Consider the following 14,094-nt stretch of genomic DNA (forward strand, 5'->3'; position numbering starts at 1 on the left):
AAATTCAACCAATCGGATAATGATAACAATGGTTTTATGGAGCTGAAAAGGAAGCAATTAATTTGTGTTGGTATAAAGACAAAGCACTAGAAATTAATGTGACTATCTTTCCCGATAAGAAATGGCCTAATCATCTGATTAATTCCCGTCCTCCAACAGACACAATACCTGTATGAAATAAGCTATTAATAACTAAACAGATCAGTTGAATAGTAGCAGTGGGACTGAGTGCAGTTTGAGAAGCAGCACTGTGACCTGCACAGCTGGACTCTACAAGTGTGTGTGTGTGTGTGTATGTGTGTGTGCACGCAATTAGCTAGGTGTGTGTGTGCAGATCTAGGAGTCCATAGCTGAGCGATGTCATTGCTGGGATGTTAACTGTCCATAGCAGAATTTCTGAGGCACCACATAGAGTGCAATCCTTATTAATATGCAAAGGCATCCTGTGAGAAGATGCCTTTTTAATGTATCTTTAGATACATCTTTTAGATATATTTTTCATAAGCCCTTATTTTTGATGTTGATGGTGAGCCAAAACGGAAGCCTTCCGACTAGAGCGCAGCTGAAAATTCAGGTTAATGTAAAATATCGGGTCTTTATCTTAATATGCAGATGCCTTTCAGTTAGCAAAAAAGGAAATTATAAATAATTACAGCCTACAAATGGTGCTTTACCATGAAATTCTAGTTGACATTGCATGAGTTATTTTTGGCCTATGGGGATAAAAACTTACTGGTTCCTTTTAGAAGTAATAGGATCTATTTGACAGGAGTTTTCCCCCCACATTGCAAATTTCTTAAGAAAACAAAAAAAAATTCACCACTTACGTAGCCCTCTACAGTGATATTATACTTAACTGTAATTGCTTCAGGAGACATGGCGGAAACTGTAAGTTATGAAAGACACTTTAGATAAACAAATTTGCTGAGCAAACAATAATGAAGAAAACACAAGAATAATGTTGTAATGCATACTTTAGTAATCCCGTTTCAGGTTTTACATCTATGACATTAGTCGTGTCAATTGGCAAAGTAAATTTAAATTTACCTTGCCAAGAGAAAGCTTGATGAGCAATTAATGGAGCCACAGCAGTGTGTGTCACAAGAGTAAATGCATGCAGTTGTTTGTTTTTCCTTATATTTTCCAAAACTGTAAATAACTGCATATGCATATTCTCAGCAAGCTTGAATATAACTCAGTGTTCATTTAAGTTTTCACTGAATACATGGCATATGCTGTAAAATCGACCATGAAACCATGAAAACTATAAAAAAGAAACCAGAAACATTGTATGATTTAGCAGATCGTTGACAATTTTAGGGAATAAATATAGTTTTTGCTCCTCTAAAATCAACTTTGGATGAAATAAGTGTACAGTCTGGCTTCACTCTACACTCACTTGCATGTGTATAGGAACTAAAAATATAAAAGAAATTTTCAACAGAGCTACAGTAGGCCATGTTCAGAACACTGTTTACAATGGACTCTTTTGCCTGCTATACAGTTTAAATCTCCTTCATAAAGCATGTTTATTAGATATGCATTTGAGTTATCTGACTCGGATGCAGCTGATTCTGCCTTGTATAATAATGACACTGTTCTGGGTCGGAAGTGGGCGGCAAAACGTACCACTGGGTTACGGCACCTTTAGAAATTTATTTAATTTTTAACAGCTTTTCCACCTGTTACCACCTGGTGTTACTGAACCACCCCACATGACAAGGTTAAAAAATGACGATTTATCCAGTCAAAAAGCTAACTTTAAACAAGGAAATACAATCAATTGCAACCACATCGAAAAAAGCCTTAACATTCCTTTCTTTCCGGAAGAACATTACTGCTGAAGTCTCTCAGAAGTGGTTCTGTCCTCTTTTTTTTTTCCCTAAATCTGCACCTCTCTTGGTGTCACGTCTTTTGAACAAAAATCAGCTCTGTCTCGACACCTGACACTTTGCAAGGTTGTAGGCTTTTATCAAAGGGAAATTGAGCTTGTTTACAACAGGTAATGCTCAGGGGATGAACCTGTCGCTTACCCTAAATGTACGTATGTGAATTCAGAACTTTTCGTGGTACTCCAGTATCAGTTGAAAGGGCTTTTGATATGCAAAGCAGGAAAGAAAAAGCATATACAGCATTTTGTAAATACTTGTATAACTTGGATAATTCTGTATAAGGGGGAATGTGGTGGTGCGGGGGGCTTGGCTTGAGCCTGCTGTGTGGTGGGTCTGAGGTTTGAGCCCTACTTGGGGTGCCCTGTGGCTGACTGGCGTCCAGACCTGGGTGTGTCTCCTCCCCCTTCGGCCTTGTGCCCTGTGTTCCCGCGACCCCGCTCGGGGCAAGCGGTTGTAGACATGGGGAAAAAAAAGAAAATTCTGTGTAACAGCTTTTTTGAGATACTTCTGCTACTTATTGGACCTGGATATGACTTCGGAGATGTCAGTTTTTAATGCACTGTTACACAATGGTTCATACTCACATGCTCATAAAAATGCACGTAATTCCTCAAAAGTCTTTAATAATTGCTTTATAGGATACATAACTATGTTATGCAACTGCAAAAATAATGCATGATTAAATATATATGTTAACTTCTTGGCATTAAGAAAATTGAAACATATACCTGTATGTGTTTGTGTAAATATATATATATATATATATATATATATATATATATATATATATTTATATTTTTTTTAAATCCGTGAACAAAATACATCATACATAGTACAGCTTCAAGATATTTTTTAAAAATCTGTTAACTCCATTTTTTCCTTTTTACACTATGCGTATTTCACACCATACTTATACTTTTGGTTTCTTTCCAATCAATAAAATATAAAGTATTGGTTAAAACTTTATGGCATCATCAAAGCCTTAATTCCTTTGTCACATGACAGTACCTTCTGCATTAATACCTAGGTGTGGGCACTCAGAAAGGGAAAGTTCAGGCAACAGTTTACATAACCTCTAGTAGTGAAACATGCTTCACATTTTTATCATATTTTATCAGTGGCTTTTTCATTTTCCTCACCATTACCATTTAATGCAGCATTTTCATGGGTGCAGAAGCATGAAATGTGATTTGGCACTCAGACACAAGATGTTTGAGCTTTGTAGTTCGGCTGGCTTCGGAACTTTAACAGTCAAACAATATTCTGCAATCTTGGCTGTCAGTATGGAAGGAACCGAGGGTAAGCTCTGACTTTCCTGATTCATCCTGTGAAGATTCGTATCAATATCGTCTACACTGACGTTTGCTCCACCTGCTCCAAGATTAAAACTTCGCCACAAAACTTGACTGTGCCAACATCAAAGGAATTACTAATTTTCAATTCATTGCTGCATCTGAGGAATTAGGATAGACAGTCCCTGAAGCCCCAGAAGCAATATAGTCTGTGTCCAATCCGAACTAAAGTAAGAAACGTTTGGGAATTTTAATATAGGATCTTAGTCTAAGCATTAACATGGCACATATTTTAAAATACTGTTGGTGAGCAATAAGGAAGTCAGTTTAGGTCTGGAATAAATAAGTAATACACTGCCTCTCAGGTTCACTTTCACCAACTCCTCAGTTCTGCCAACACCTTTCTGGTTTAAACAGAAGGCAGAACATAGATTTTGACATATGGTAATCAGACGCATGACAATGGTCTATGACACTTTATAGTAATGCCCTTTGGATTTTGCAGCGTTCCTAAACGTCAGAGTTATTTTTAGAAATGCAATGTACAAGCTGAAGCTAAATAGTGACCTTTGTCACAGCTTTCACCACTACATTATGAGGAGCACAATCCCCCCCCCCCCAAAGTCTTTGAAAATTGAATTTTCCATATATGAGTTAAGGATATACACAGATCTAGAGTAATAGAATAGTATGTGACACCCCTAATTTCACAAATGGGTTGGGGTGATTTGTCAATGTTTTGAAGGTTTAATGAAAGCTGCTCATTGCAGTCACTAATAAACTTCAACTCAAATGAACTGCTAAATTTTTGTTGCAGAGTTAGGTTTCATGCTCTGTTCTTGAAACAGTAACTATGAACATGTTAAGAAAAACAGAGCAAAAGAAATCAAATATGTTACCTTCTGAACCTTGCAAAACTGTGCAACCATTCAGGTAAAAGCATTCAGCTTCTGATTCTTTATCTTCAGAACATCGCTGAAATCCTGGATAGTTCAGCTAGGAAAAACCCTTCCGCAAGGGCAAAACCCTCAGTGCTTCATCCAGACAACAAAATAATGCATTAAAAAACAAATTATGAAATTGATTTCTAGAGAGGTGAAACAGAGATATCACAAAGTCTAAACAAAAAGCAATGTTCAGCTACCCAAAGTGCTGAGTGTTGAAGACACTCAGAAGTATTATTTCAGTGATAGCAGCTTCTACTCTACTAATGTTGCGTAATAAGTGTAAAGACCATGAGCATCATTCTTGGGAGCACTGTCAGTTGAATCCCAGCATCAGAGCATTTTGAATTCCGATGGAAGGACTTACATAGCAAGGGTAGCATAATGAAAAAGAGTCATGACAAGCAGTTTTGCTGTGTGGTCCCTCCTCCTCTCCGACTTCAGGGTGGGTTTAGCCCCTGTGAAGGCTGCACACTGCAGTATGGAGACAGCGCAGCTACGAGTTGGGCATCTTTACTCTTCATCCCAGCCCTTCATCCACCGTCCACAGAGAACCGGATGCAAACTTTGCCTCAGTGCCAGGAAGACTGAACATCTGCCTCCTCATTTGGTAAACCACTGGTGACGGAGACATTAAAAAGGAAAAAAAATCCAATTCCTTCACTTTAATCCTGTCAACGGTTTGGAGCGAACGGACCTATTCTATTGTGGAATAAATTGGTTTCTCAGAAAATCAAATGACCGCGTCTTCTGAGCTCCCTGGACCCTGGAGGGTTAGGGGAACCAGGTAGCGCGTTTCACGCGGCCGGACGTGTGATGCGCGACTCAACGCGAAAGGAACTCGCGCTTCGATCGGCGCGCACTTTCACCTTATGATCCATCGCGCTAAAAGTAAGTTATTCTTGTTTCTCTAAGCGCTTCTTAAACAGCTGCGCAAAACGAGTTCCTCGCCGCAACTCTCCGCATAACACAATTCGTCTTTTAATAGGAATTTTGAACATGATGTTAAAGTATATTTGAAATATATTAAAGTATATTTGAACTAGACACTACAAATATCGTATCCATGATGGCTAAATTTCTACTTATTATTATTATTATTATTATTATTATTATTATTATTATTATTATTATTATTGCTGCGTAATTTTGCTAATGTGTCTTAACTGTTTTACTGTCTCTGATAAATATTGATTTTGATTTTCATTGAAGTTATCTAATTGGAAGCTGCATTTACACATATTTTATACACATGTCATCTGTACAGGGCATTTTTTTTCTGTTTCTTTCAGGATCCCACCGTTCTTTCAAGAAACTTGAAGAGACCAACATATTCTCGAATAAAATGCAGCTTATGGGTTATTTTAATATATGAAGTGATTGGGTGGTTGAGATGAGTCTGGTCTCTGTGGAAGAAGTGTGATTGTGAAGGGCTTTCCGTCCCTCTTTCAGAATCGGACTGTCACTGTGGACAGTTCCCCTCGCTACTGAACATCTGGTCCGTATCCATCCATCCATCCATCCATCCACGCTTGTGTCTTTTCTAACACCTCTTCTTTCAGCCATCTTCTGATAAGCTAAGAAGTTTCTTAAAACACTGCTCAGCTGTGAAGTTCTTACACATCAATCTCAAAATAATTTTATAGGGTCGTTATTTTACATGGTTTTTTTCTACAAGCCCCACCCTTACAAGTGTGCAGAACTGATGAGATCAAGGCTGAACATCTCCTGGCTGTGAAACCGTGGAGATGTTCATCCACAACGAGGGTGGGATGTTCTTCTCAGTGTGTCATCTCCAGGCACCTGGCACAACAAAACCAAATCATCAGGACAAGTAGAGTCTGCTCTCCAGCTCTGGACACCAGTATGGGGCACTCTTTCCTCTGCCTGTTTTCAAACACCTTCTTGTGTTACATCCTAATGAAGTCGGGTAAGTTACTGTGTTTATAAAATTACAACTTAGATTGCTTTTTTGTCTACAGTGCATCAAAAGACCTGTTTTTGTAGTTTGACTTTTTCGTAGACCAATTTTTGTACTCGAAGACTAGTTGCTGGGTCAATACGAGACAGAGAACTGGGTTGTTTCAATTCTGTTTTCTTGGATTAATACATTATCATTATATGTTTTACCATTATGTTGACTGTAGGTCACTTACCTGTGCTGTTTCTGTATGGGATCATACAAATTATGTGTAGTATTTTAGTTGTTTTCATGGTTTAGTGCATTTGTCAAGAGTGTGAATCTTCATGTATAGTCATCTATATATCCCACCAGTCTGGTTGAGGTTTTAACTCAATACATTCACTTACATTTTGAATAAGCATACGTTAATTTTCCATGCAAGTGCTGATTTAATGCCCTCATTTAACTCGACTTGTATAACTTTACTGCATGTTGATATATCTGTTAAATGACAAAAGATAAAAATCTAATGAGAGAGAGATAAGCATTATGATTAAAAAAAAAGAAAAAGATGTTAAATATCAAAGATACTTAACATCTTTTACTGCTTGACAAAAACCATTGTGGATGTGAGTGTTTACACCAACTTAAGCTTATGTTGCATTACCATTCAAAGGTAGCATGTACTGAAGATTTACTGTGCATTTAAAAGGCTTAAAGCAGTAAAATGAACTCAACAGTTGAGGAAGCAATTCTGAACTGCAATTTTGAATGTACTTTTCTTGCAATATGAAGGTTCTTGTTTCAAGTCTATTGCCTGCTGCAGTACATTTAAACAAATGGTGACCTTACCAATTGCTCCAATAAAATGCCCTGCCGTATGAAAGTTTAGGTAATTGCCAGTTGCTTATTGAAACATTTAATTGGTTTCAGCAGTTTAGATGTTTGCTCGGTTCATCTTATACCACACACACACACACACACACACACACACACACACACACACATTGGCTGAAGCAGCTTGTCAAAAATGGGGTCGCGGCAAGCCAGAGCCTAAGCTGACAACAGAGAGCATAAGGATGGAGGGGGAGGGGACACACCCAGGATAGGACACCACTCCATCACAAGGCACCCCTGGTGGGACTCAAACTCCAGACCCGCCAGAGAGCAGAACCCAGCCAAACCCGCTGCGCCACCATGCCCCACTCCTCTTACATTAATTGAATAAATTTCCCTCTTAACTTACACATTTATGCCAGACTCTTCAAATCCCAGCATGATATCGTGTGTCATCATCCTTAATCCATCTTGTTAGCGTTAGGTAATGCTTTGTAGCTACACAGCGGATGTTGCTCTACACTGCAAAGTTTTACTAATTAGGCAAGTCAATAGAGCTCTCAGGATCTGCCCTGGATAAAACCCGTCCAGGCATGGGTTTTCACTTGTATTCTGTTCAGCAGTGCTTCTCCCTTTAATTAAGAATGCACTCTGGAAGACAGCCAGGGCTTTGACAGACAGGAGCTTCTGACAGTCAGCAGAGCAGTTATCGGGAACTGGAAGACAAATGAGAGTTCCTTTTCCCATCAGTTAAACATTACTTGAAGCTCTACTATACAGTTTAACTCAGGTTAAATAACTTATTGTCGTAGATTCTCTTATATCCATGAAAATTCTCATCATATTTTATCTTTCTTAAAGATGTATTGGATTTCTCATGTATTCAGTATAAATTACATGAACTATTGAAATTGGCGGGAAATACCATTCACAGCAGGCATTGCTGGTGGATCACAGCTCCTGGGTTGTGGGTTTACACATAGGTGTGAATCCTGCTCAGTCTGTGTGGAATTTCATGTTCTTCCTGTGTTTGTGCTGGGTTTCCTCCTGGCGCTCTGGTTTCCTCCCACAGTTCAAACATGTGTTTCAGGTGGAGTGATGATACTAAATTGCCTTTAGTGTGTATGTGTAAATGAATGGATGTGTGTGACTGAGATGGTCAGTAGGCTCTGGGCCACTGTAACCCTGCACTGGACAATCAGTTATTAACATAACGATTTATATTAAAAGATAGCTTGACTATCAGTTGCTTTTTAGGATACTGAGTGGTATTTTATGAGTCAGGTAAACACTGGTGATTGCTTCTTTCGTCTTTCCAGCTCTCTGCAGTGAGTGGAGCCATCATGCCCACGCTGAAGATAAACTGTTCAAGAAGCTTTTTATCGGCTATAACAAGTGGTCCAGACCAGTGCCCAATATCTCGGATGTGGTTATTGTCAAGTTCGGCCTCTCCATCGCTCAGCTGATTGATGTGGTCGGTTGCTGCTTTGAATTTCGGTTCATTGAAAACGATACCTTTTCAACTGCAGTGCATGCAGAATTTCAGTAACCTTCTCGCCAAAACTATATAGCTCATGCTTTTGAATATCATCGCATATCTTGTTTGTTTGTTTGTTTACAATAGAAGTTGTTGCTAAAATGACTCATTACCACACAATGAATCTGAAACCATTACTCTTGTGTTTTTTTTTTTTTTTTTTCCCTCATGGCTGTCAGAATCTGTAAAAAAGTATTGATGACTAAAAGAGTCCTAATGAAAAAAATTGCCAAATATCTATTCTACAGAGTAAAACAGAGTAAATAAGTGAGGGAAATCAACCTCTTACACTTCCAAACCAGTCATGCTGGACTCTGCACCAGAGACTTTCCAGTTAGGATAAGGCACCTCATGCTGTTTGTTCCTGGTTCTGCTGCCTGACCTACGTGACCCTTTTGTGACGCTGCCCTCTCCTGGTTAACTCACTGGGATTGACTCGACCTCCGCTGACCCCGTGTTCCTCTGCAGGATGAGAAGAATCAGATGATGACGACCAACGTCTGGCTGAAGCAGGTGAGGCGCCAGCACTCCATCCAATCAAGATCCTGGCAAAGATGCGGAGATAAATCACACCAGTGAAAGCTTTTTGTTATTGATGGGAGGATAAAGTGAACAGGCTGTTCTTATGAGTTCCTTCAGTCTGTGGCCAACAAACAACAACTTGATTCCAGTCATTCTGCAGTTCCCTCAAATACTAGAGAAATCTTTACAGATTGAAATCTGTGCAAATTAATAAGGAAACAAAATAATCTCTCTGCAGTGCTTCTAATTATCTTTAAAGAAATCATCTGTAGTTTTAAAGCCATTGGATTAATGTCAGGGAGCATTACATATTTTGCATGCCAGATAAATGTAATAACTTAAATGCAAAATGTCTTGGGGGTGGTATTTATGAGATGAAAATGTATGCATTTTTTATACAGTATCAGAATTTGTGATGAGGCTGAATAGGTATAAATACCTATGAGGGAATTTTTATTGATGACCTTTCCTTTCTTCTTCAAGGAGTGGAATGACTATAAACTGAGATGGAACCCATCTGATTATGAGAATGTAACCTCCATACGCGTGCCCTCAGAACTGATCTGGGTGCCGGACATTGTCCTGTACAACAAGTGAGTGTTTAGCAAAACAACACACTGTTGTGGTTTTTATAAACTCCCCATAAGTTCTTGGAACTGGGTTGTATTGTACCTACACATAAACTTTTGTCATTTCCATATTCTTAGCATAAATATAGGGATTTTAGTGTGTGTGTGTGTGTGTGTGTGTGTGTGTGTGTGTGGTAAATGCTTTAATAAGGGATTCAAATGAATCAAATGTAACTGTTTGGCCAGTTCCATGTTAAACCTGGGCATTTATTATGATTGTTTTAATTGGCATTACGATAATGGCATATTCACTTATTCCAGTTGATATGGTTTCAACTTTACGGATATGCATTAGCAAAATGACCTAATATTGGAAAAGAAATTACAACGGATTGATAAAACTGTCATAAAGTAACAGTACTGGTGATAATGGACGGGAACAGAAACTCTGGGCAAACTGGAAAGCGTAATTTATTATAATAGCTGTTACGGCAATTGCTTTGCCTGTTTCATCGACAAGGACAATTTAACCGAGCGTGAAAGTGTAACCTAGAAAATTTTAAGTTTGTGTCAGCATGTTTTTTTTGAGATGAATAATTTTAATCTTGCCTATAAAGTGCAGTTAAGTATGCATTAATTTCATAAAAGTAGGTCTAGTCTAACACCGTTGAACTCTGAGCTACTTGTAGCCAATGGCGCTGCGGTAGGACTATGTGGAATGAGTCAATGCATCATAAAGAGATTTGCTTTGAGCATTGTTAATTTATAATTTATGCTCTCTTAATTTATGACTCGCTTAGGGTTAGTTTACTCTGTTTTGATTTTCAGAATAGTAAGGCAGTGTTACTTCTCTTTTGTACTGTGTTAAAAAACTATTGTTGCTTTGAAGGCAAAAAACTGAGGGATTTGATGAAAAACGCATCACTGGTGCACCATCTAGAGCTAAAGTCTTGTACTGCACTGTTCAAAGTCTCAGAGGTTTCTGTCAAGAGTTATGAAACTGGAGGATGCACAGTGGTGCAGCAGGTAGCATGGGCACCTCACAGCATCTAGGTTGTGCAAATGGACCTAGATTCCATCCCAGTTCAGTTTGTGTGGAGTTTACATCTTCTCCCTGTGTTCGCATGGGTTTCCTCTGGGTGCTCTGGTTTCCCCTCACAATGTAAAGACACACGTTTCAGGTGAACTGGTGACTCCAGGCTGTCCACATGTGTGAATGTGTGCACAGGTATCTGTGTGTGTGTGTGTGTGTGTGTGTGTGTGTGTGTGTGTGTGTGTGTGTGTGAGAGACTACTCTGTGATGGACTGCTGCCCTGTCCAGGGTTTACCCTGCCTACTCTAAACCTATAATCTCTGTGTAGACCACTGCAGCCCTGCACTGAACAAGCAGTTATCGATGGCATGTGACTGAATCAAATTTTGCAAAATAAAGCCGTCAGAATTTCTCCAAAACGTTTCCTCTGATAAATCCTGATCTTTTGTGTCTTTAGAAAATTATTATAAATTGATCATATTTTTCCCTCAGTGCAGATGGAGAGTTTGCTGTGACCCACATGACAAAAGCTCACCTGTTCCACACGGGAATGGTGCGCTGGGTCCCCCCGGCCATCTACAAGAGTTCCTGCAGCATCGATGTTACCTTCTTCCCCTTCGACCAGCAGAACTGCAAGATGAAGTTTGGCTCCTGGACCTACGACAGGGCCAAGATCGACCTGGAACGCATCGAGAACACAGTGGACCTGAAGGACTACTGGGAGAGCGGGGAGTGGGCCATCGTCAACGCAGTGGGCACCTACAACACCAAGAAGTACGACTGCTGCCACGAGATCTACCCAGACATCACCTACTTCTTCATCATCCGGCGACTGCCGCTCTTCTACACCATCAACCTCATCATCCCCTGCCTGCTCATCTCCTGCCTGACCGTGCTGGTCTTCTACCTGCCCTCTGACTGTGGGGAGAAGATCACCCTCTGCATCTCAGTGCTCCTCTCCCTCACAGTCTTCCTGCTGCTCATCACTGAGATCATCCCGTCCACCTCGCTGGTCATCCCTCTCATAGGAGAGTACCTCCTGTTCACCATGATCTTCGTCACCCTTTCCATTGTCATCACCGTGTTTGTGCTCAACGTGCACCACCGCTCTCCACGGACGCACACCATGTCCCGCTGGGTGCGTTCCATCTTCCTGTGCTCTGTTCCGCGTTGGCTCTTCATGAAGAGACCCACCGCGGGCGGCAGGCGCCGACCGCCGCTCCTTCGGCGGACTCCCTGCGGCCGCAGCAGGGTGCCGCTGTTGAGCGCTTCTGGGAGCTGGTTGCAGGAGACCAATGTGGACGAGGAGCCAGAGACAGGGGGACAACAGTCTGTCACCTTCTCCCCGCCTTCACCAAGACAGCTGGACTCCGGTCCTCCGTACCAGCAACCCAACAGGCACCATCTGCAGCTGGGAGGTGGGACTAACTTGTGCCAGCACCAGGTCCAAACCAACAACCTGGTGTCAGATTCCAGCCTCCCCTTGACCCCCAGCATCCTGCGCGCGCTGGAGGGGGTGCACTACATCGCAGACCATCTCAGAGCAGAAGACGCTGACTTCTCTGTAAGTGTACCTTACAAAAATACAGAGCAATATGAAAAATTTCAGTGAGGTAATTCTGTACTGCTTCTCCTAGTGTTAATCACAAATTACTTTGTGTTATCAAATGCAGAAGATCAATAACTAATCCAGCCTTAGGAGATGTATTTCCTCTCCTCCACTGCCTACTGGCTCCACCCCAACATGTGTTTTTTGTTGCATATAATTAGTTAATTGTTTGTCCTCCCAGTATTTTGTTCTTAACATAAGATGCTGTTAATAAATCTAAAAGCGTCACATCCTCTCGCACTCTTTTTTTGTTAAGCACTTCGGTCATCTATACTGGCATGAGTACGGTATAAAAATTAATTGATTGAACTGACATTGATTTTAAACCATGTACATTCTAAATCACATGCCTGTTTTCTGAAAAGTTTTGATCCTACTTCCTGCTGTTGTACCCTTGAGCAAAGTACTTACCCCGAGTAGTTCCTGTAGAAATTACCCAGTTGTATGAATGGGTAAATAACAGTTGGTAGTTTAACACTGGAAGTTGCTTTGAAGAAAGTGTCAAGAAAATGAATAAATTTACATTCATATTTCAATGAGCCGTTTTACTAATTTGAAGTGACTAACATTTTTTAAATATCTATCCTGACTTTGTCCATACAAGAGAACTGACCTATGCAAGCTAAATACGTAGTAAAAATGCGTTAATAAAAATTCTGTCTCATGTTTGATTCCATATTTGTTATTATTTTACTTGTTTCAAGGTGAAAGAGGACTGGAAGTATGTTGCCATGGTGATTGACCGCATCTTCCTGTGGATGTTCATTCTGGTTTGTTTGCTGGGCACCATTGGGCTCTTCCTGCCCCCCTGGCTGGCTGGCATGATTTAGAGTTGGGCCCCTGGCCACCGGATGCCGACGGGCCGCAGGCGAGCGAACATATGGAGGTACTGAGGTTTCACAGCCAAACGCAGAGATGCTGAGAGAGGCGTGCAGGACAGTGCCATCCACAGAACCACACACAAAAGTTCAGTAGGAACTATTCTACAATCAAATTGTAACTGTGAAATAACGATGGGCATAAAGGATCTTTCCACATTAATGTTTTGCCTGCAGCAGATTAAATTTAGTTATTATTTTTGTAACACAAATGTTTCATAAAGTACATCATAAAAAGTACCAAATGCTTTAGTCAGTCACTTCCAACCCTTGCATGACTTAAAATAACGCACTCAAATGCGAGTAAAGTCATTGTTAGTTTAAAAAGCTAAATCAAATTGTATGTCAATATTGTACCTTTCTGAACATTCACATGTTTAGTGCAGAAAAAAATGCAGACAACAATATGCAGTAGATATTTGTATATAGGGCCTACTTTTCTCATTAAGCATATCACCTTCCGCGAGGTACTTAACACACAAGGACAAATGAAAAAATACATTTTCCTTCTCATACAAAATTAAATAATATTTTTTCATGTTTCATATACATTTGCTTTAATTGAATTTTAATTCATTAATGCCAGGTGGCATTCATTTTAAAGTAGGCATACAACAAAAAATCTGAAATTTTTACAGTCACACTGCTGAAATATATTTCCCTTTAAATTTAAAAAAAAAAAAAACAATACACCCAGAACAGTTTAATTCAGATTTGTGTGTTTAGACTAACTGAATATTGACCCCAAAATATTCCCAATAAAAGTTCTATTTTGTATTCAGCTTTGTGTTTAGTACATTCTATGTGCAAGTGGCCGTTGGTGTTCCTTACCACAAAAATACCTATTCCGTCTACACTTGACAAAAACACTTGACACTCTACACAAAAAATATATTCTCTTTTATAATCAATAGAAAGAGAATTTTGTTTTGTCCATGCAATTTTTTTTTTTTTTTTTCGGGGACAGGAACATCATCATTGTCATCAAGAGCTGAAAAGAAACCGATAATAGATATCAGATCTTAACCGGTGTTCGCTTACTGCAGATATTCCCCCAAAGCTACAGCTGAATTACCTC

At 39.9% G+C, this 14,094-nt stretch overlaps 1 protein-coding gene across 1 annotated transcript; it reads left to right on the forward strand.

The window, feature by feature from the left end:
• The first annotated feature begins 5,694 nt into the window (after window positions 1-5,694).
• Window positions 5,695-13,161, forward strand: chrna2a (cholinergic receptor, nicotinic, alpha 2a (neuronal)). Its single transcript, XM_029258455.1, has 6 exons — window positions 5,695-6,058; window positions 8,188-8,342; window positions 8,874-8,918; window positions 9,411-9,520; window positions 11,022-12,093; window positions 12,843-13,161. The coding sequence occupies exons 1-6, from the start codon at window positions 5,995-5,997 to the stop codon at window positions 12,966-12,968; spliced, it is 1,572 nt and encodes a 523-aa protein (XP_029114288.1). The 5' UTR covers window positions 5,695-5,994; the 3' UTR covers window positions 12,969-13,161.
• The last annotated feature ends 933 nt before the right edge of the window (window positions 13,162-14,094 follow it).

This window comes from Scleropages formosus, chromosome 15 (genome assembly GCF_900964775.1).
Source record: "Scleropages formosus chromosome 15, fSclFor1.1, whole genome shotgun sequence".
NCBI classification, from domain to species: Eukaryota; Metazoa; Chordata; class Actinopteri; order Osteoglossiformes; family Osteoglossidae; genus Scleropages; species Scleropages formosus.

Coding starts and splice junctions, on each gene's coding strand:
- chrna2a (XM_029258455.1), top strand. CDS start 5,995: ATGGGGCACTCTTTCCTCTGCCTGTTTTCAAACACCTTCTTGTGTTAC. Junction 8,919..9,410: donor CCAACGTCTGGCTGAAGCAG/GTGAGGCGCCAG, acceptor TTCTTCTTCAAG/GAGTGGAATGACTATAAACT. Junction 9,521..11,021: donor GACATTGTCCTGTACAACAA/GTGAGTGTTTAG, acceptor TTTTTCCCTCAG/TGCAGATGGAGAGTTTGCTG.